The sequence below is a fragment of the Callorhinus ursinus genome, unplaced genomic scaffold (assembly GCF_003265705.2).
Source record: "Callorhinus ursinus isolate GAN/ISIS: 27379988/994484 unplaced genomic scaffold, GSC_fseal_2.0 scaffold34, whole genome shotgun sequence".
In the NCBI taxonomy this organism is placed as follows: domain Eukaryota; kingdom Metazoa; phylum Chordata; class Mammalia; order Carnivora; family Otariidae; genus Callorhinus; species Callorhinus ursinus.
The window spans coordinates 14,599,824-14,621,120 of NW_027397096.1; the positions used below are offsets into that span (position 1 = coordinate 14,599,824).

The following is a 21,297-nucleotide window of genomic DNA, read 5'->3' on the forward strand; positions in this document are numbered from 1 at the left end:
GATAGGCCATTTCTGGCGTTGAATGGCAGACCACTGCTGTACTGGGCATCACTGGGGTTGGTGGACCATGGGATGGTCAGGGAGTCTTGGTGGGGAGCCTGGGGTGGCGAGGGAGACGCCCTGGGGGGCACAGGGCAGCTGTTATCTAGCAACTGGCACAGACATGTTTGACATTTTTAACAGCACGGCATACCACCTGCATGCCAGCCCGAGGGCAAATGGCAGAAACTTCTCTGCGCCTGTTTCCTCACCTGTACAGTAAAAGAACATGGCCTAGACACTAAGAAAACAGTCCTCACACCCCAGAGAATAACACAGCTGCCACGGTGGTGCTTTCCACAGCCAAGGACCCAGAAAGTCCCCTCCAGCCGGGCCCTTCCTAGAGAGGCCCGGGTCCCCTCCGTGAGCTGCCCCACAGCTCTGCAAGGAAGACCCCGCTAGGCCCATTTAACAGACGGACTCCAGGGCCAGAGCGGTTCCAGGGAACCGCTAGGAGAGTGATTACAGCAAGGGGGTAAAATGCCATCTCCTACACTTGTGACCCAGGACAAGTGACAGAACTTCCGTCCCCAGCTCCTTCTGCTCCTTTGAAAATATGGGTGACGGCGCTGCCCGGGAGGGCCGCCCTGACATTCAGCGAGAAGGCACTGGGTGCTCAGCACAGTTATCTGGCACGCGGCAAGCCGTCGGTAAGCGGGATAATAACTTTTATTTCTATTTTTATTATTATTGCCCAAGGTAATAACAGTAGTGGAGCTGAGAACTCCCTTTGGAGGCTTCCTATTCTAAAATCCTATTAATTTACATGACATTCCACATCCAAAGGGCTTTCCTAGATAACATTTATAATTTGCTTGTGAGTGATAAGGGTAGGTTTTATCTGAAGTGCAAGCGCTAACTTTGGTGGGATAACGTGAGGGTGGGAGGCAGGGGGCTCACAGGGGCTCAGGGAGGGACATGGCCCCGTGATGTCATGCCCACAGGTGTGGACGTGGCTCCTGGAGCTCTGGTGCTCATGTTGGCAGCTGGATTGGCTGCCCTCTTGGTCCTCACAGCTCCTCTAGGAAGGCCCTGGCTAGACGAGCCTCTCTGGGTCCTTCCATCGCAGTGGAGTGTGCTCTCTTCTCTCTGCCTCCAACAAATACCCTATAAAGGCAACAGCACGTCCCTCTAGTTCAGCACCATGTCCCCAGACCGAGGGCAGGGCCTGTGACATGGCAGGTGCTTAGTAACTATGCGCTGGATGTGTAAGGGATGGAGAGATGGAGGAGGGTGGGGGGGGGGGTGCAAGGGGGGGGGGGAGAAGGTGTCTCTTCCTGCTCCTAACCTTACCTGAATCCTAGCTTGCTCAAGGCTGGTATCAGAGACCAGATGAAGAAAGCCTGCAGAGGTCCTGAACACGGAACACTAAGACAGCTGTGGCACTGGCCCTACACCCTCCCCTGAAACGCCAGGGGTGCCCTGGGACCAGCTGAACACCCACTCAGGCTCAGGGCAGGGCAGCAGGGCCTCCGTGGGGCATCAGCAGGCTGTGCTCTCCTCTCCCTGACGAGTGAGTGCTTTTGGGCAAGGCTCTCCTTCAAAGAAGCCAACCCCGGCAGCTAGCATCCAGGGTGCGTGAGGCTGGCTCAGTGGTATCCACAAAGGCCTTGACCGGGAACAGCCACCCAGGAGAAGTGGGGACAGCATCTCTGGCCCACAAATTCATTCCCTGGCTTCCCCATGACAAAGTCTGTTCTCCAGCTGTCCTGGCCCAGGTAAAGGCACAGCATCTGCCCGGGGGCAGGGGCGGGGGGTGGGGGGTGTCACAATGAACAGAGGCAGGAATGCAAGGGAGGAAGACATATGACACTTTTGTGCCTTTAACCTGCTGGTCCCTGGATAGGGAATATCCTTCCCTCACCAGCTGCCTGATGAAATTCTATTTGCACTTCAAAACCCAGTTCAGGTACCACCCCTTCCTGAGAGCCTTCCAAGCAAAGTCCCAACTCCCTCCCCCATGCTCACTCTGCACACCAGTCAGACCGCCTAGGAACACATCTGGCCACATGGGGGACGTCCTCCAGGCTCTGACCTCCTCGGATCACTCACCTGCTTGCTCAGCATCCCTATGCCCGCAGAGGACCCAGCCCCGGGGCTGGCCCTGATGACCCTTTCCATTACACTGCAGAAAATGTGCCCGTGCCCCCGCCCTCAAAACTGAAGGCACAGGGAGGAGAGGGAGTGACCCCACTGGTTGGGATCTCTCAGGGGCAGGGGATCCGAGCTGACCTGAACTCTGGGGCGTCTCTGGGCAGGACCCGGCTCCTTCTTTTCAGTCGGGGGAGGAGGAGGGCTTGGGGGCCGCATCTTTGCCTTCTGGTTTGTCCTTGGCTGCTGTGGACGGCATGAACTGCCCATCCCTCAGGATGGCCTGCCACTGCCACCTGCCTGTAATTTCACACTCAATATTTTGTGGTTGTTTTGTGGTGTGAGTGGCAGGCTTTCACGTGCTTTTGCTGATGGAAATGAAACCTGAAGGGCTTGAAGCAAGGTGATCCCATTTGAGCTGGCAGGCCGAGCGGGGCTTTGTGAGCCTGGGGGTACGGGTACCCCGGGAGGTGGCAGCGGAGCAAGGGCAGCAGTGCGAGAGGAATTGGGGTCGGTGGGCGCGGCACTCAGCTCCCAGGAGAAGGAGGGAGGAAGCCAGGCCCGCAGCCTCCCTCATGCTGCCCCTGCAGGGTCTCCTCCTCCTCAGACACCACCCTCCCTTTCCCCAAGCACTAGATCATGCCTGATCCCAGTGCCCGCCCCTCTTAACGTGAGGAAAGGGAGCAGGGCAAGGATCGATAGCCCCATCTGACAGATGGGGACACAGAGGCCCAGAGGAGGCCTTACTCTCCCAGCAAGCTGGGGGCAAGCACTGGGTCTCTGGACTTCACCCTGGGAGAACACAGTGCTCCAGGCTTTCGCGTGGGGAGCTGAGAGCTCCTTTAGTTACATTTCCCTTTATTTATGCTGAGGAGCTTCAAGAGGCACGGAAAGCTGATGGAAAGTGAAACCCGCAATTCATGTCAATTCAGATCGCTCCAATTCATTTCCGCAAACATTTATTAAGTGCCTATTAGGCCCTGCGCTCTGCTTTCATCTGGGAACAGCGTCAGCATCTGGGTCCCCATGCGGAGGGAGGGCGCGGTGGTGAAGCCCACGCACGGCCCCCCCCATGGCGGCCCCCCATGGCCGTCAGCCAGGAGTCGGGGCTGGGGCGGCATCTCCCCTCTGGGTCTTCTTCCGGAGCTGCAGACCACTTCCCAGTACTGAGCTTGCCTTTCACATGCAAACAGAGGATAAGGCCCCAGGGTGGGGGTGGGGGGGAGGGGGGTGGGGTGGGGTGCCGAGAGTGGGCTGGCCATAGGGGGAGCTAGCTTGTGATTTAAAATCTGCCCCATCCTATCTGTGAAGGGCGTAATGCCTGCAGACAAGCGTGAGTGCTGCAGGACTGTCTCATCGCGAGGGGCCTTCTTTACACGGGAGTGTTTGTTTATAGAACCGAAACATCTCGCTATGGGCACCCGGGGCACATGGGCCTGAGGTTCCATGGCTGGGAAGCCAACCACCTCGTCTTAGCAGTTCAAGATTGGCCGAGGTGGGGGCAGGAAGAATCCTGGATGGAAGGGCTCTGGAGTTGTTTCCCCACAGTGGTCCAGGTGACCCACCCAGGCAAGATCCTAGGCCTGTGGGGTGGCAGCCGACAGTGTCTCTGAACACCTCACAAGATGTCATAAGCCGGACCGAACTGACAAGGTTGGGTGTGAGCCGGTTCAGGAAGCAGCCCATTCCCCATGGCCAAGGCCACTCTCCCCAGTCATCTGGTTTATGGCAAACTCCTTCCCCGAGACCGTGGGCTCTCTGCACCCTGCTTTCCACATTCAAGCCATGGCCTTCAGGACAAGACCGACCACTAAGCCTGTGTATTTGCTCAGACCAGCTGGACCTGACCAGAGCTGACCTTGCCACAGCCCCTACCGAGCCTTCTCCTCCAGAGGGGACGGGGTGTCCCTGAGCCCTGCACCTCTCCTCAGACCACACCCACCTCCCTCTGTGTGAAACAGAATGGCCGTCTTCTAGAGTGACCGAATATCCTCCAGCACCCAAGAACCATCATTAGCCAAATAAGGAAAGCGAAATCTGTGGTGAGTGGGCATGAGTCCCAGGTCCAACAACCCTGCAGGCATCGCTAACCAATCACAGCCCCTCTTTCTGCTGAGCGAGGACCTGGCCTCAAAATTGCTTGGAAGCCAGTTCTCCAGGCGGCCAGTAGCCATCAGTCAATATCCGCACCCGAGATGAAACCTGTTTTCTATCGCTGGAGAGGTAGAAGCACACACTGGAACTTCCAGAACCAGAGCCCCAGGGTGTCCCCACCTGGAAGGTGCATTGCCTGGCTGCTCCCTCACGAACCATCCTAGGAGGGAGGTGGGAGCACTGAGCTATGGGACACCAACCTGGTTGGTCCCCAGTGCAGCTGAAGGACCCTGCAGGGCCACCAGCCAGCCTGAGGCAGGGAGAGAAATGGAGCCAAGAGAGAGTGAGGCAGAGGGGAGGGGAGAGAAGTGAAGGTGCAAGAGGAAGGGAACAGAGGTCTCCCTGTGGTTTCTCCACTGGCCCCCCACCTCTCTGACTCACTTTGTCAATCGAATCACATTGCTCCTCTACTTAAAATCCCCTAAGGGCTTTCTTTTTGCTTTTGGGATCAAATCTCGATTGCTGAATCTGACTCACAAGCCCACCATGACTCAGCCCTGCCACCCTCTTTAGCCTCGGCCTCCACACCCTCACCTCCACCCCAAACCGCTCCTGCAGGCTGCCCGTACTCTGAAGTCTGCATAACCCGTGAGACTTGTGTGGCTTCCTCTCTCAGGTTTGTGGCAGATTCCCAAGTATCCTGCACTATTCTACTTTTATTATTATCCCGTATATACTCCAGTTTTCTTCCTTAGTACAAAATCCCGTTTTTAGCTGGTATGTGGTTACCTGAAATAAAGACATTTCTGAGGATCCCTTGCAGCTAAAACTGGTCATGTGAGTAAGTAAAGTCTGATCAATGGGATGTAAGCAGAGTGCCCCACTTGACTTCTGAGAAGTAGTATTAAAGGGAAGAGATGTGCTCTTCTGGGATGAGTATGGAATGGCCGGAGCTTGGGCAGCCTCCTTAGACTATGAGGTAGAGTCTTATGTTGAAGAGAATAAGAGCATGAAGATAAAAGAAACCCAGACCTCTAATACTGTGAAACCAAAACCAAAGGCTTCTTTTACATGAGAGAGAGAAACAAATTCTTATTTTGTTTAGGTCATCACTACTTTGTGTTTTCTTACTTTTGTGTGTTCTTTCTTTCTCTGCCTGGGATATATTTCCTTGCCTTCTTTACATAGCTGATTTTATTTGACTTTGCAAGAGCCAGCTCTGATGTCACCTTCTCTACGGGGCTGTTCCTGACAGCACCCTAAGCTGGACAAGCAGCCACCGTTGTCCCCTTGTAGCAAAGAGCCATCACCTCTTTCTAGCTAAGCACTTGTCTCATGATGGTCAGTGGGTCTGATGAGTGGCTCTCTCTCCCCCAGCTGGACTATGAGCACCTTGAAGGAGGGAGTCTCATTCATGTCCAGAGAGCTGGTACCTAATCAAGTGCCTGACCATGAGTAAATGGGGAGGGATGGAGGAGCAAGGGTGGGGCATGAGGGTGGGAAAGAAGTCCCGGCACTTCTCTGGCTTCACTTGGCGGATCCTATAACGTTTCTTTCACTGATAAGCAGAGCCACCAATAGGCAGCTCCACTGAGGTTGACGAGGAAGAGACAACCACTCTGGAGAGCGGCATAATAAGAACACGATTTCTAAAACTTCTAGCTGCACAGCATTTACCAATGTACAAGGCACGCTGACACGTGCCCATTATCCTACTTAGTTGTAACAACCTACCGAGGCACTCTTATTATTCCCAGGGCTGAAAGGGCTACATCACTCCCTCCAGGTCACATGGTACTACATGGCCAAGTGGGGGACCTGGGAATGAGGTCCTTCTAGCTTCACGTCTAGCAACGCCGGAGCCTCCCCCAACCTGCACCGTTCAGGGGAGTCAGCGAGGCAAACCATGGGCAAACTGCACGTCAGCCAGCGTGCACAAGCATGAGCACGAGCTCACGCACACCTGGTGCACAGATGTGAGAGGGGCTCCAGATGTTCCAGTGGCATCTTCCCCGGGGGGGCAAGAGTGATGGCAGACAAGGGGCACGGGGGTGGACCACGCAGCTGCTGCACGCAGATGCTCTGCCCCTCTGCTCAAGGACAGGACCACCCCGAGCAAGTGCGGGGGACGTGAGGCAGCAGGGAGGGCTGGGGACAGGCAGAAGCCAGGGGGAGTCCGCGTGCTTTCACAGACTGCGCTAGGCTGTTATGGGGACCAGTTATTTAGTCTAGCATTCACCTCCCCCGGAGCGAGAACAGGACACTGTCAGGCTAAGAGACAGCAGCACACAGCATGTCCGTGGTAAACAATTTATTTTTCTACCTCAGTCGCTTACAAGGGGAAAAAAATAAAACGTCATTAGGAGAAGCACAGATGAACTATTTACAGAGATGAAGAAAATTCACAATGGTTAAAACGTGGGTGAGGTGAGCATACTAGGACAAGTTCGCCAAAGCAAAGCAATTCATAGCAGAACAAAATAAAAGTGGGGGTGGGGGGGTAGCCATAAAGAACTGTTAAAAAAAAATAGCACTCATGAAAAAGCCTGCGGGAAAATAACAGGAAACTAACCAACGATTACATCAAGCATCTTTAATGAGATGAGCAAAACCACACTGGTTGGGTCTCAAGGACAGTGACATTCGAACAGATGGATTTGCTCACATCAAATGCATCCAGTGGAAGCACGCGGGTCACTTCTCACAAACTATGAACGTAAACAAGGGGGTGGCTGCTGAGCTGTACTTCACGAATCCAAGCCCGTGTGGCTATTTCAAACGGGGGAGTGGAGGGGCTTGGGACCATGGGAAAAGCAAGGCCTTCTCATAGTGACTGATCATCAGGGGTGCCAGCCCGATCTGGATCGGCCCCGTGTGTTCTGTCCTCTGCTACCCTGGCGGGCCCAGAGGCCCTGATCCCAGCAGTGACTGCAAGGCCAGTGTGGACGGGGTGCTGGGGAAGGAGGGGCCTGGCGTGGGTCTGTGGCCACGGTGCCTGAGATGTAGCAGTGCCCCAGTAACGACACCGGCCCTTCTCAAGGTCACGTGTACTCATTTTTATGGTTAACGGCCACGGAGGGACTGGCCCCCAAACACAAACATAACCAGATCATGATGGTTTTCCAGATATAGTTTTTCTTCCAGATGACGTTTTTCACATTAGTATTTACAGAACAGGTGTGTGTGTGTGCGCGCGCGCGTGCATGTGTGTGTGTGTGTGTTCGTTCACTGTTGGTACTGTCCACCCCAGGACACAGGTGCTCCAAGTCACACATCCCCAACGCCTGTGGGCCACCAGCGCTAAAAGCTCACTCCATGAAATGCCCCAAGAAGCTTATTTGGTTGCTATTTAAAATAATCTGATGTCTGTTTCCTGGATTCCCCTGAGGAGGCTCTACAAAGTTTGTGAGAAGTTTCCCTCTGGCCCCGTTACATTCCAGGTGGGGGTGGGGGTGGGGTGGGGTGGGGTGGGGTGGAGGGACGTTCACAGTGTGTACAAGAAGCAAAATGGGAGGGGACTGTAGAAGGAAAAAAAATTTTTTTTTTAAATTGAGAAGCAATGAGGACATGAGTCTTTTCCAAGAATTAAAAATGAGAAAAAGAACATTCGTTCAAACAGGCAGCTAGGACAGCCTCAGTGGACACTGAGAGCAGCTGGGGTGGCCCCGGCCGGGACTGTGTCCTCTCTCTAGTAATGGTAGCAAACCCCAATGTGTTATGCCTCTCTTAAGAGCTAGTTGATAAAAATTATGTCTTGTGAAATCGGCAAATAGTCTGCAAAGTGAAATAAGAACAGAAATTAACAGATTAAACTGAAATGAGTCCGGGGGGGGGGGGGAGAGAGGAAACGGGAGGCCACCAATGAGGATCATAATTATTTGAGCCCCAGTATTGATCCTGGGGGGGGCAGGATGGGGGTGCACGGCAGTGGACACCTGGGCCTGGGAAGTAGGAACCACTTCCATAAGTGGTGGGTCATCCTTCATTCTTTCTAGAAAAGAACTACACCTCACTCTAACAATTATCCATAGATGTCGAGCCCTCTTTATTGGAGCATCTCATTTAATCGCATCGAACCCTAAGGGTGGGCAGAGGTGGGCACTGGTTCGCCTCAGCTGTGCGGCCCAGGAGAGGAGGTGGGTATTCACAGAGAGGGCCTGTGCAGGGGAAACGCAGGGCCCTGTGCCCTGACAGGGGACCCCGGGTCCACGGTCTGTGAGTGAACACACACAGGATGAAGAACCTGAGCAGCTCTCGGGGGCGTCCTGGCTAGTGCTCACACTGCCCCACTAGGATGGGTCCAGAGAGGGGCTGGGAGGGGTACGGCGTCCACACACACTGTGAGGGCCTGGGGGTGGGGCGTGGGTGAAGTGGTACATGGTGAGGAGGCGGAAAAGAAAGATCACAGAGAAACCTCAGGGCAGTTTGGTGGGGACAGCTGTGCCGATGTCACTGGCTCACAGGACCCCAGGGTGCAGGGAGAAGTCAACCGGACAGGGTGAGCAGAGGGCAGATTTGGGCCACCCTCTGCCGGGCCGTCCCTCTCCACCCCAACCTCCTCCTCACCAGACCCTCCAAAACACTCCTCACTGGCACGGGGCAAGAGATGGATGTCAGAATGTTCCAAAGCTCCCCTGACTCGGAGACCCTGGCCCGGGCTGGAGGCTCCAGGCAGGCTCAAGTTTGGTTTTTGAGGGGAGCCACCACGTCATGAGCTCGTGACTGGAATACCATGGGGGACTGCTTGGGGACAGCGGACAGAGTGGCAGCCAGGTCCAGCCATTGGGCCACCCCCTTCACGGCCTGGGGCTATTCCACACACGGACCCTCCCTAACAGCACGTGGCCTCACTCTTGTGGCCATCGACAGCCTCTTTGTGGCCATCGGTGAGGACATACAAGAGACCTTCAAGGTGAGAACTGGAAGGATGTGGAATGGAGAATCTGATGGCTGGGGGAGGAGAGAACAGCCATGTCCCACGGGTCAGGGAGCCCCTGTCCAGACATTTTAACGCCCCATTCCTGCCCTAATCAAATCCAGCTGACGTCGTTGAGCTGCAGGAGCTAGTGACCGTGACAAACAGACCCTGGACACGGTCACTCCTAGCCCACACCAGGTCCCTCACACTCCTGCTCTGTTCCCAAAGCCTTGGCTAAAGCTGAAGGGCTGGGCACAGCTGGGAGACTATCTCATCCTACCCAGCCTTGGTCGGTCACTTTTGTATCTCTGTCTTGCATACATGTCTGCGGAGGACAGATCCTAAAACACAGATCCCTGAGACAGAGCCCTTAGCATGGAATCCATTTTGTCACCCCCCAAATTATTCCATGTTAGGATCCCCCAACTCTCCCTGCCTGGGACTAGTACTGCACTGAGGGGGCAATGGCAACCTGATTGTGAAGGCAGGCAAAGCCACACCAGGTGTGCAGAGTGGTATGGTGCTCTCAGCGAGGCAGGACGGGAGCCTACATGTCTTCTTGTACCCTGGTGAGGAAGCCAGGGGAGGGAAGGAGATGAAAGGCTTTCCTAAAACTACCACCAGCTTCTGGGCCGAGGAGGACGGGCAAGAAATGAGTAGGGCTGATGACAAGCCAGGCCTCCCTGGGAGGGACAGTGTGTACGCACGCATGTATGTGTGTGGACCATGCACCCCCCCCTTATGCTCCAGAATGGTGCCTTCCAACAGAACTTTTGTAGAAATGTTCTACAGGCTGTGCTAACAGTAGCCACTAGCCATATGTGGCTGCTAAGTGAAGCGTGGCTAGTGTGACGGAGAAACTGGAATTCTCATTTTACTTCATTTTCATTTAAATCTAAATTATAGTAGCTATGTGTGGTTAGTGGGATCGTCCTGGACAGAAGGACGCTAGAGAGAGGAACATGGGAGTTAAGAGCCAGACCACCTGGGTCTAAATCGCAGCGCTGCTCCTTGCTGCTAATGAGCCCTGGAACAGGGTTTTCTACCTCTCTAGGCCTTGGGGTCCCCATCTGTACATGGGAAAACCTACTGGAGGGGCAGACTTCTCTGGTTGTAGTGCCCACTTCCCTGCTTCAAGAGCCACCCCCCCCCTTGCAGACACTGGCTCCAGGGGACACGCTCATGGGGGAGTCTCCCCCACTCACACTCCCCCATCTGGAACAGCTGCTACTGTATCTGCCTCCCCTACCCCTCACTCCCACAATCGGAAGGGTGCACAGACCCCAGGGACTATCCTGCCCAAACCCCCTGTTTACAGAAGACAGAGATGAGGCCCAGAGATACTGGGTGACCTGCTGTGGCCATGGGAAAGAGCCTGGGGCTTCCGTCGCTGATGGAGGATCTGTCCTCCACCGGGCATGGCTCTAAGTGCCCCAAATGCTTCCTGGCTTCCTGTTGAGTCACCCTTACCCCACCCCAACACTCAGTCGGAGGTGTGCAAACACTGGGTGAGACCCTCACGCACCTCTCCCTGGCCCTCCTCCCTGGCTTCAGGACAGGATCCTCTAAGGGCCATGCCTATGCTCCCTGGGCCTCCAAGGCCTCTGGGTCCAGGCAGGATGATCAACCAGGAATGAAACTGCTGGAAACCCAGCTTCCGAGGGAGCCTCCTTCCTCAGCAGAGAACCCAAGAGGACAAAACGCCATTCCTAATGCCTTTTCTAGGAACTCCAGCTGTCCTCTGTACACACACACCCCCAAGCACCCCTGTACCCCGATATATTCTTGTCTCTACTCCATGTTTGGGAAAGGCTGACTCACCCCTTCAGGGGACAAGTAAAGCCCTATCAACATGGCTTCCTTCAGCACCCTTCCCCCCAACCCTGTAAGACCATGCCTGCCCTTGCTGCCACCTCAGGTGGGGGCCCCAGGCCCCCCAGCTATGTGGGAGCTGCGGCAGCCTGGGCACGAAAGTGGGCATTGTTGTGGGCTCTGCCTCAAGTCTCTGACGCCTACATGCAGGGGAGGGTGAATCTACACCCCGACCCAGGACAGCAAACCCAAACCCCAACGGCACACCACAGTTACACACAGAAGGGTGTCCAAGCCAGGGCCGCCAGGCAGAGCTGGAGGAGGGGAGGGAGGAAGACCGGAAGGGAGACGGGGGATGAGGAAAGCAGAGGGTAGGAGTCCGGTCCAGTGAGAGAACCTGTAACAGGCTCCAAACAAAGAAGGGGGGGCAGAGGGAGGGCTCCTGACTCAGCTCTTTCCCTTCCCCCGAAAGCTGCCACTCTCAAATACCCGGCACGGAGGCGGTACTTCGGTTAATCAGACATTGAGCTGCATCCTGCCCCCGGAGTTCAGTGGATTTGAACTTCGGCACCTACAGGTCATTTCTGAATGCATATGTGTACGAGCTGTGTTCTCTTTAGGGGTCCTCCCGCCTCCCCTCCAATGCAGCCCATCTCCTGTGCTTCCAAAGCCCCGGGAGACAAAGACACTCACCTGGGAACTGATAGCCATAGCTAGGAGCAAATCCAGGGTAGCCGCGGCCATAGGTTGCCACGAAGTTGGGGTAGCCTTGAACACAGAGAGAAAGATCACAGGGGCATTAGTACAGCTGCTGCCTCAGCCCTGGGGTGAAATCCCAGGGAGGGCAGAAGTGAGGACAGCCTGGGTTATTTTCCCGCACAAAATGATTCATCTCCCGTGAGGGTCTTTACCCAGGGCTCGGGTCCCCTCTCTCCTGTGGCTGGGGGCACTGCTGTCAGCCTGCTGGTAATTAACCTATATTTGGGCAGAGAGGACCCCCCCCAAAGCCCACGCACTTTCTGGAACCTGCAGAGTAAATGCCACGCGTTAGCACCAAACAGAGGGCCTGTGCCTGGCTCTGACATTTGGAGAGCTTACTCTGAATGTACTTTACCTTAAAGCTATTGACAGTAGGAGATTAAAGTCCTTGTAATGCCTCCTCCCGAGGCAGCAGACAGAGGTGCCCGCAGCAGACAAAGCGGGAGCACTCAGGGGTCAGAGTTGTGGGGCAAAACTCAGGGCTGACCTTGCGCTTGTAGAAAACCACTGGGCTTAATGAGCCCTGGCCCAGGAGAGGCAGGGTTCCGGGGGGCCTGCGTCCAAGCACAGGTACTCCACAGGGTGCCAGCATCTTCCCAAGCGCCCTCCCCCCACCCGCCCCGGCAACGAGGGACTGCTTGGATTAACATGTGCTCCAGGAAGCATGGCCCAAACCCAGAAGCCTCACGCCACACATGGTAACTAACGGGTGCTTCACAGTGAGCGTATTTTCCACATGATCTCAGCAGATAACCCAGGGGGTGATCCGTTAACCGTGGGCTGCCTGTGGAAATGGCTGCTGGGCTGGGCATGAGGAAACTCTGGCATGTTCTGCTCCCGGTGTGGCCCTCTGTGATCTAGTATGAAACCCCCAGTGAGCAGTCCCTTGGCTCTCCACCCTGCATTGTGCTCGCTCAGGCTACTTCACCATTTATGTCCCTGCCTCTTGGCTCAGGTGACAGAGAAGGCCAGTGTGTAGCCCTCTTGGACCGATTCTGCCAGCCCCAGGGGACCCATGGGTCCCCCTTGTTCCCATCCCACCAGGCTCACGTTGCCTCTGTCCACTCGGTGTGTGGGAGTCCCAGTACATTCATGCTCTTCACATACCTCCACGGCCAACCTCCCGCCACCACTATCACCAACCACCCAAGCACCACCAACAGCCGGACTTTTGCTTTGACTTCCGAGGTGGGTATTTGTGGTTGTTTCTTGGCTGCCCAGTCCCTGAATCCCTCCTCTGAGTTTGAGTCTTAGAGAGAGGCCTGCCTCCCATCCTGGAAGCAGAAGAGGGCCCCCTCCTGCTCTCTCTGAGCCAGGCAGCGGGAAAGTAGGTTGTGAACCTGGGTTTGGCCCAGGGAAGTCCTCCTTGGATCCACTGCTGAGGCTAGTGGGGCAGAGGAGGAGACAGTGATTCAGAATTTATTCTGGTGCCTTTAGCATGAGCCCAGCACACAGTGGTGGCAACAGGGGACCACCCCTCGACCAGGTCATTCCTAGGCTGTCCCTGGGTCATGGCTGTGGCTGACCACCCACCTCCCCAGTTACTGCCTATTTTCCAGCCTTCTCGGCAACTCCATGCGCTGACGAGCCCCTTCCAGTCATCTCCTTTTTGGCTTGCAGCAGCCAGAGTTGTTTCCGTGGCTTGCCACCAAGATGCTGGTAGAGAGTGGCTTTGATGGGTGGGGTCTGTCAGAGCCTTCCTGCGCTCCAGCCACAAGGGCAGCAGCTTGAGACAGCCACGGACACCCCCCAAATATGGGCTCTGGGGTCTCATCACCCGCGTCCCGAGTGCACGTGGGTGTGTCGCAAGCATTTTCTGACCTGCGGTGAGGGCTAACGGAACAGGATCATTCACGCAGTTCCATCTCGGGTGCCCTCGGGCATTGTGTGTTCGCGTTGGCAGGTCTTCCTGCTGCCTGTTCATAGAGCTCGTATGCCTTAGAGGGCCAGAGATGGGACCCACCTTTCCTCACCTGCCCATGTGTGTTTGTGTCACAGCCTCCGCTTGACCAGTGGATCTGTCATTGGACCGAGAAGAGAGGCTTGCTCTTGTGGGTGTCAGGAGTCTTGGGGTCCAGGCTTGCCTCTGGCCCAAGGCCATGCCCTTTGGTGGGGGGGTCTTCCTCGTCCTCTGACAGCTTGAGTCTTGCCATCTGTACAAAGCTCTGTGGGTCCCTTACAGCATTCTCGACTGAGACTCCCCGTGCCTCCCTTCCCTTCCCGTTTGGCCAGAGCCTTTCCAAACGAGCAGTCACAACTCACTGGCCGACTGACCCGTTTCCACGTCAAAAGTGCCCTGCGCCTGCTCCTTCCGGGTGCGCTATCTCCCGGTGCTCGGGGTCTCCCTGGCACAGGGCTGCCCACACAAGCGGGATGACTGCACGGCTTTGCTCTGCCTGCCGAGGGGCAGGCTATCCAAGGGTGACGCTCAGCTCTGGCCCCCCGGTGGGGAAAGAGAGGGACAGAGGGACGGAGAGGAAGGGGGGGAGCGCAAGAGGTCTTACGTGGATGCACGCACACTGGCTTCTCCCTTGGTATTTATTTCATGGCTGGCCAGCTCAGTTCTCTTCCGAATTAATCACCCACTCTCAAATCAGATCTTTCATGACTAGATTTCTTAAACCATTATTTCAACACTATTGATAAACGGATTATATGCAAACAGCCAAATCACCGCTGCCTAGGGCCTTTCCCGGTGAAAAATGACTCCTTTGCTTCTAACTTCAGCACTAGGGGTCTGAAATATTTGAATCTGACAGCATAAGTGTAGGCCCATGGGTCACCTTCAAGCCTCCCTCGGGGCAGGTGGGGTGGGGAGCGGGTGGGACGCCCAGCCCCTCCCTGACTCCGGCCACCTTCTTCCTGGCACACGACAGTCTTCGACAAGAAGGAAGACAAGCATGGTCGAGTTCACCCCAATTTGGGGCCTCACCCCAATCTTCCTGGACATGTCAATATTGTCTCCTGCACAACAAAGACGAGAATTTGGCATCTGCCGGAGTGGGGGATCTGATCTCCAGCCCCCATCACGAACATCCTCTGGGTCAGGCAGATGAAATCATAAATTTATAATACAACATTACTTCAATTTTCCTCTTCATTTACTGCTGTGCAGCCCAGCTCTGCTCCAACGGCTCCCAGCCCCAACCACACAGGGAAATTGGCTGGCTGCATATCAATAGCACATTACAGCAGACCGATGTGAATGCTCCATCAAGCCATATTACAGCGAGATGACCCAGCCGCCGCTTCCATTAGTAGCTGGGCCCCGCCCGCACTGGCCACTGCCCAATTTATGTGCTCCAGTACTCTGGACGCCTGATCAATCCCACAGTAATTATCTCTTGTCACTAAAGGAAAAACTAAGCCTGCTGCCTGGATGACCACCTTTCTGGCAGATAGGCTTTCCGTTGTGGGAAAAAAAAAAAAGGAACTCAGAAATCAACAACTACTCAAATTTGCCAGTCAGATCATTTCAGGGCCCCCTTTTGGGGATGCTGGCAGAGTTCTCAGAATCCTGGTTCTCGATCTTTGCTCCAACTCTAGGAGATGCTGGCTCTAACCCTGAAACATGTTTGCATTCTAGGTGGGCACATGACTCATCCTCTCCCGGGCTCTGTGACTCAGCTACTCAGTCATGGAAAATTGCTCCCACCAGGACCCCGAATTGAAAGGACAAGAGACAAGGGCTGTTTATCCAGGGACCTGCCAGAGTGTGACATATATGCCACGTGGTATGCAGAGCACTGCCCGGCGCGCCATGTTGGCTCCATGAGGGATGCATCCAGATATAACACCTAGTGCCCAGAGCCCTTCCCAGGCTGGGACGTGAAGGCCAAAGTCTACTCAGATGCTCGGACCCCAGAGTCATTCCGAGCCATAGGAGCATCTTTAGGCTTATGTTGTCCAATTTAAATTTAAGTCTAAACTATGATGAAAACCCCAGTTCCTCAGTAGTATAAGCCACATCTTAAATGCTCAGTAGCCACATTAGCTAGTGGCTACCATCTTGGGCAGCACAGACAGAGGCCCTTTCTACCACCACAGAAAGTGCTGGTGCACTGTGTTGTCCTAGAAGGAAACTGAAGAGCTGAATTTTGAGTTTCCTCTGTCCACCAGGAAACAGCTGAACAAATGGAGACCTCCTTAGGAACGACCTCAACAGATATTTTGGGGAAAGACAAATCCCCGTTGAAATTACAAATGAGTCTAGACATGCAGCTCTACATACCAGCCAATCTCCTTTTCATCTGTTAGTGCACACCAGCAGATTATAGATCCTCATCTCTTCTAGATGCTGTTTTTTTTTTTTTTTTTTTTAATTTGCTTTCATTTCAGAGGGGTTTAGTGTTGGGAAACACTGGGTCAAGACTTCACAGGGACTTCTCAGTAGGAGCACTGGTAAGAATGCCGCAGGCTTTCTTCAGCTGGTCTACAGAGTTGCACTATTTCCGGGCCCGCGGGGCGAAGCTTTCCTTCAAGGCCTCAGCAATGAGGTATTTCTCTACCAGTGGTATCAAGCATGTTCAGTAGTGTGTGCCCAGCCAGGTCAAGACAGTTAGAGGCAGTAGGATTAAGTGGCTGAGGGCAGAGTAGGCCCAAAAGGAATAAAATATATCAACAATAATCACATTTGCTTTTATTGAGTCCACTTTCATGAAGAAAAACCAGAGAGTCTAGGGCACGAGACAGCAGAACAAAGTCTGAAGGGCTGCAGAAAGACCTTTCCAAGGGTCTTCGCTGATTTTCGTTTTGTTTAGCTCGAAGGTTGGGAGAGCTGGTCTGAGGAGACCCCCTCCTCTTCTCTCCTACATTCTTTTTTAAGGAATTCCCAAGTGGGCTGATTATTCTATGACTCTGTCAAAGGCTGTGAAAGCTAAAACCAAAACAGCTGTAGGTTTCCTCCCAAGGATGGATGCAGCCACATCAAGAGAGATCAAGCAAACATAACTGTGTAACTATACGCTTGTCAGCCTCCCTTTGACGAGACCTCCCCAAAGTATGGAAAAAATCTTAAGGGATATTTAAAAATTAGTTTCACAGTTTCCAAGTCATTTACAGACCAGCGTATCTGCTGTCTCACTAGAACGTCAGCTCCCTGAGATGCTCTGAGGCATCCTCAGTGCCTAGAACAGTGCCTGGCCATTAGTAGGTACTTGGGAAACACTTGTTGTGAGAATGGACTGAAAAGCTTTAATGGTGTATAGTCTCACTTCGAAAAACCTGTCCAAGTGTTAGACATTTTTCTGCTCTTCCGACAACAAAAATTTACAGCACTAAACCTTTATTTCATTAATGAACTTTTAACAAACGTTGTTCTGCGCCGAGTTCATCAACCAAACTGTGGCTGATGATGACAGCGGTGATGACATGGACAGGTGACGGGTGATGGTGGCGATTCCAGGACAGATATGCACCACGGACGGGGTGACCTAGGTGACTTGTGGGGACATGTGAGGCCATCCCCAACCTAGGAAAGGATCAGATGCTGCTCAGTGCGACCATTTTAGAGGGAAGAAGCAAGAAGCAAGGGCTTCGGTCTCAACATAGCAGATGGCACTCTACTCGCCCAGAGTATCTAGAGGCCCAGGATGCCAGGCTCGGCCAATGGGAGAAGCCGAGGGCAGCGTCAGGAGTCTCCAGTGTGGCTGAGGAGGTGAGAGGCCAGCCAGGCCTTGAGACTGTGTGTTGGGTTCCCTGGGTGCTGTGCCCGCTTCACCCCTTCTCTGCCTGGACCTCGGGCTGAACTGGTTCCTGGCTGGGGGCATATTTTGGGAGCTCTCGGGAGGCCCGTCTCAGCAGGTGCCTGAAGGACCTCACCACCGTGGCTGGGGACTCAGGAGGCCCGGCGGCTGATGAGGCCTGGAGCCCAGCGCACAGATCACAGAAACTCAAAGATGATCCAACTCCTTGGCCTAGGGGTCTCAACGGAGAAGGCGGCAGATGCCACAGTGCAAGCCACACCTGCAGGTCCGGCTGTGTTCCTGGCCGCTGGCAGGAAGGGATGCCCCATGGAAGGGTGTTGGGCACTTGCTCGGGTGGGAATGCCTCGGGCTCCCCACGGCTTTACTAAGAAGAGCTCCCAGTTTGAGTATATCCTACTGTGTTTTGTTGATCAGAAGACATACACTTTTTTCACATCTTAATGTCTCTGAAAGGAGCTCTATCTCACAAGTCATTGTGGTAAGAAAGCCTTGGTCCAGTTTAATTAACAGCATCTGTATTTTTCTTTCTGAATGTTTGTACAAAGATGCATTTCACCACCCACAGCACCTTGGATTTGACGAAATACAGCGCTGGCGAGGCACAAGATGGTTTCATTGATCCTCAACAGCCCCATGAAGTGAGAGTGTCCCACATCCCTCTCTAAGGATGGGGTAACTGAAGGACAGAGCTGTTGGCACTTGTCCCAAGTCATGCAGCTCAGGGGGCGAGGAATCCAGATCCCCTGGTCCTGAAGTCCCAACCCACTGGCTTACACAGCCCCTACCTTGGGGGAAGCTGGCCTGACACCATCAATTCCATCTCAAGGGCTCTCTGCTTGACCAGAGGAGGAGGAAAGCCTCTGTGATATGAGTGGGGCTGGCTGAGGTCTGGGGGTTCTGCCTGGTGGCAGTCTCAACAGAGCTACATGGGCCAAAGGCAAAAGCCTTAAGCAGCAGGGGTGTCAGTGGGAGGGGGAGGGGGAGGTTCTCACTCAAGGACTAACAGATTCACCACAACATTTTTAACCAACAATTACTTCTTTACTGCAGCTCAGAGAAGTCATGACTTCAACCATGAGAGACAGGGAAAAAGCGGGGGCAGAGGAGTAAGCACCCGCCATTCATCACATATCCCTCCCTCAATAAACAGGAGCCAACAGGATGGCACCTGGAGAAACGCACGGACCACGCGGGTTTGCCTACCACCAGCCGGGGTCAGAGCCCATCCTGGAGGCTCTGAGCCCAGCACTCCTCCTCACACAGGCCCTACGGGAACCTGGCCCCTCAGCCAGGCCAGGGGGCTCTCAGTGTTCCTCACTAGGATCCTCGCCTTGCAAGGCTAGTCCTGTCTGGATCACTCTGAGCTTGGGCATCCTTCTTAGCATGGCGAACAGGTCACCTCCTCAGGGAGGTATTCCCTGATTCCTCAGTCTAATTTCCACTCTTCATGATGTGCTCTTAAAGCACCCCCAAACTCTATTATGACTAACTAGCTGTCCGTAGGATTAGCTGTTAGCTGTTATCACACTCACTAGACCACAAGCTCCAGAGGGCAGGGACCACATCCGCCTTGTCAAGCACTGTCTCCCCGTGCCAGCCCAGGGCAGGGCACGCACGCAGCAAGCAGGTGCTCAAAGCCGACTGCCGGTGAGCACCTCCTGCATTCAACAAAGCCTCCCTGCCTTGGCTCCCATTATGAAACCACTGGGTGCCCTCTGTTCAGGGACCCGAGCTTGGGTGTCTGTAGAGATGTGGGCCCCCGGCCCTTGCTTGCAGACTGGGGCGAACAGAACTGCTGCACCTTTGCTCTCTGGCAACTGACATGAACAAGCTGGCTTCGCTGTATACCTCTGCTTCCCCCTGAAGAAAACAGGTCATTCTTCCCAGCCTGCCAAGGGCATCAAGTTAGACTCCTAAAGGCAGCGGCACTTCCTGAAGATCTGATCCTAAGAAGGTTCCCATTTTATGCCCCAGGACCTTTATACTCACCGTTTAAAATTCAAGACTCCAAAAACCGGCAGGAGGCAACTCTTTTAAAATTTGATTTTAAGAATTTACAACTATTAATTCATTTGGAACTTCTCTTGGTATATAACATATGGTAAAGACCACATACAAATTACTTTTGAAGCAAGGGGTAGACAAGTGTCTCATAGTCAATCAGGAGATAATTCCCACTGATTTTTTAAAAAAATATTTTATTTATTTATTTGAGAGACAGAATGAGATAGAGAGAGCATGAGAGGGGGGAGGGTCAGAGGGAGAAGCAGACTCCCTGCTCAGCAGGGAGCCCGATGCGGGACTTGAACCCGGGACTTCAGGATCATGACCTGAGTCGAAGGCAGTCGCTTAACCAACTGAGACACCCAGGTGCCCAATTCCCACTCATTTTTATTTATTTTATTTTATTAGAGAGAGCATGAGCAGGGGTGGGGGGAGGGGGAGAGGGAGAGAGAGAATCTCAAGCAGGCTCCACGCTCAGTGCAGAGCCCGACGTGGGGCTCGATCTCACGACCCTGAGATCATGACCTGAGCCGAAATTAAGAGTCAGACACCCTCCCACTGATTTTTAAAAGTAACTTCTTTATAATAATTACACTCTTACATAGAAATACGTTTAGTTTAGGTGCCTTCACTTTTTCTCCCAACAGGTGCATTCCTATATACCACACTATTTCATTGCTGTAGCTTTGTGCCATGTTCTGCTATCTGGTCAAACTAGTCTTTTCTCCTTTTTCTTTTGAAAACATTTTCTTATCTATTCTCGTGTTTCTGCTTCCAGATCAGCGTTACAATCATTTGGCCAATGCTTAAAGAAGTAAATAGGAATTTTCAATGAAACTCAATTAAACCTAAAACATTAATTCCAGAAGAAGTAATAACATTTCCGCCACTTTTAGGATTCTCGTGGCATCTCTTTCCATTTCTCAAAGTTCCTCAAACTAACTTTACTGGCCCTTGTTATTTCCTCAGACAAAATAGATACAATTCTTTTTAAGAACGTGTAACACCAAGAAAAGTTTCATACATTTCAAATGGAGCCAGGAATGATTTAAAGAACTGCAAATCTGAAAATACATAAAAGAGCTGATCAAACAATATAGAAGGGGGACTCATTGCCAAACCGAATGAAAATCCATTAAAACCAGACAGATCATGTGCCTGAATGGAATTTTACCATTAACTACCATTTATCCCATTTAATTAGTATTTTCCCGACACACAATAACTCGCACTAAAATACCGCTCTCCCGCCTTGAAATTTCTAATTATTGTTGCGACCCACACCATTACGCCTCTTCTCTGCTTTCTCCATTTTTCATGCCATTTCAGCGGCAAGATTTTCAATTATCTACGCAGGATGGACAGAGATACCTTTAAGGAAGGGGCATAATATGCAACTTAATTCCTCTAAAAGCCAGGAGAGATCATTTTTCTTCAGAACAAAACACACTTTGTCTTTCATCTTTTTTTTTTTTTTGGCAAATAAAGAGTAAAACAGGCCATTTAAAACATCCATTTAAATGCAAATTCTGATATCCCGAGAGAAAAATGTTAATCATTTAAATAGACAGGATTATAGCCCACCCTCTTTACTTCCTTTCCTCTCCCAAGTTTTAGAAAATGGAGCCTCAGCCCACATGGGTGAAGCCAGTCAGGAGTCCTCAGGTCATTCAGAACACCCCGCCAGTAGAGAGGTGTGAGGCAGAGGGCTGCCTTTTTCTCCTTCCGAAGAAGGGACTAGAGAGGAGATAAAATAATATCAAGTACCCCCTATGAGCCAGGCATGGGACAAGATGATTATCCATCCATCCAACCATCTATCTATCTATCTATCTATCTATCTATCTATCTATCTATCTATCTATCTATCTATCT

The 21,297-nt window shown here is 53.0% G+C and overlaps 1 protein-coding gene across 6 annotated transcripts in view; it reads right to left on the reverse strand.

The window, feature by feature from the left end:
- Positions 1 to 21,297, reverse strand: part of MSI2 (musashi RNA binding protein 2) — a 389,166-nt gene that overhangs the window by 39,468 nt on the left and 328,401 nt on the right. For 5 of the 6 annotated variants that reach the window (XM_073879573.1, XM_073879572.1, XM_073879574.1 and 2 more), the window contains exon 10: positions 11,648 to 11,722. In XM_073879573.1, coding sequence (XP_073735674.1) covers positions 11,648 to 11,722 — 75 coding nt within the window. Of the gene's footprint in view, positions 1 to 6,520; positions 7,999 to 11,647; positions 11,723 to 21,297 lie in introns of those variants that run through there. The other variant, XM_025851476.2, reaches the window with a different exon arrangement.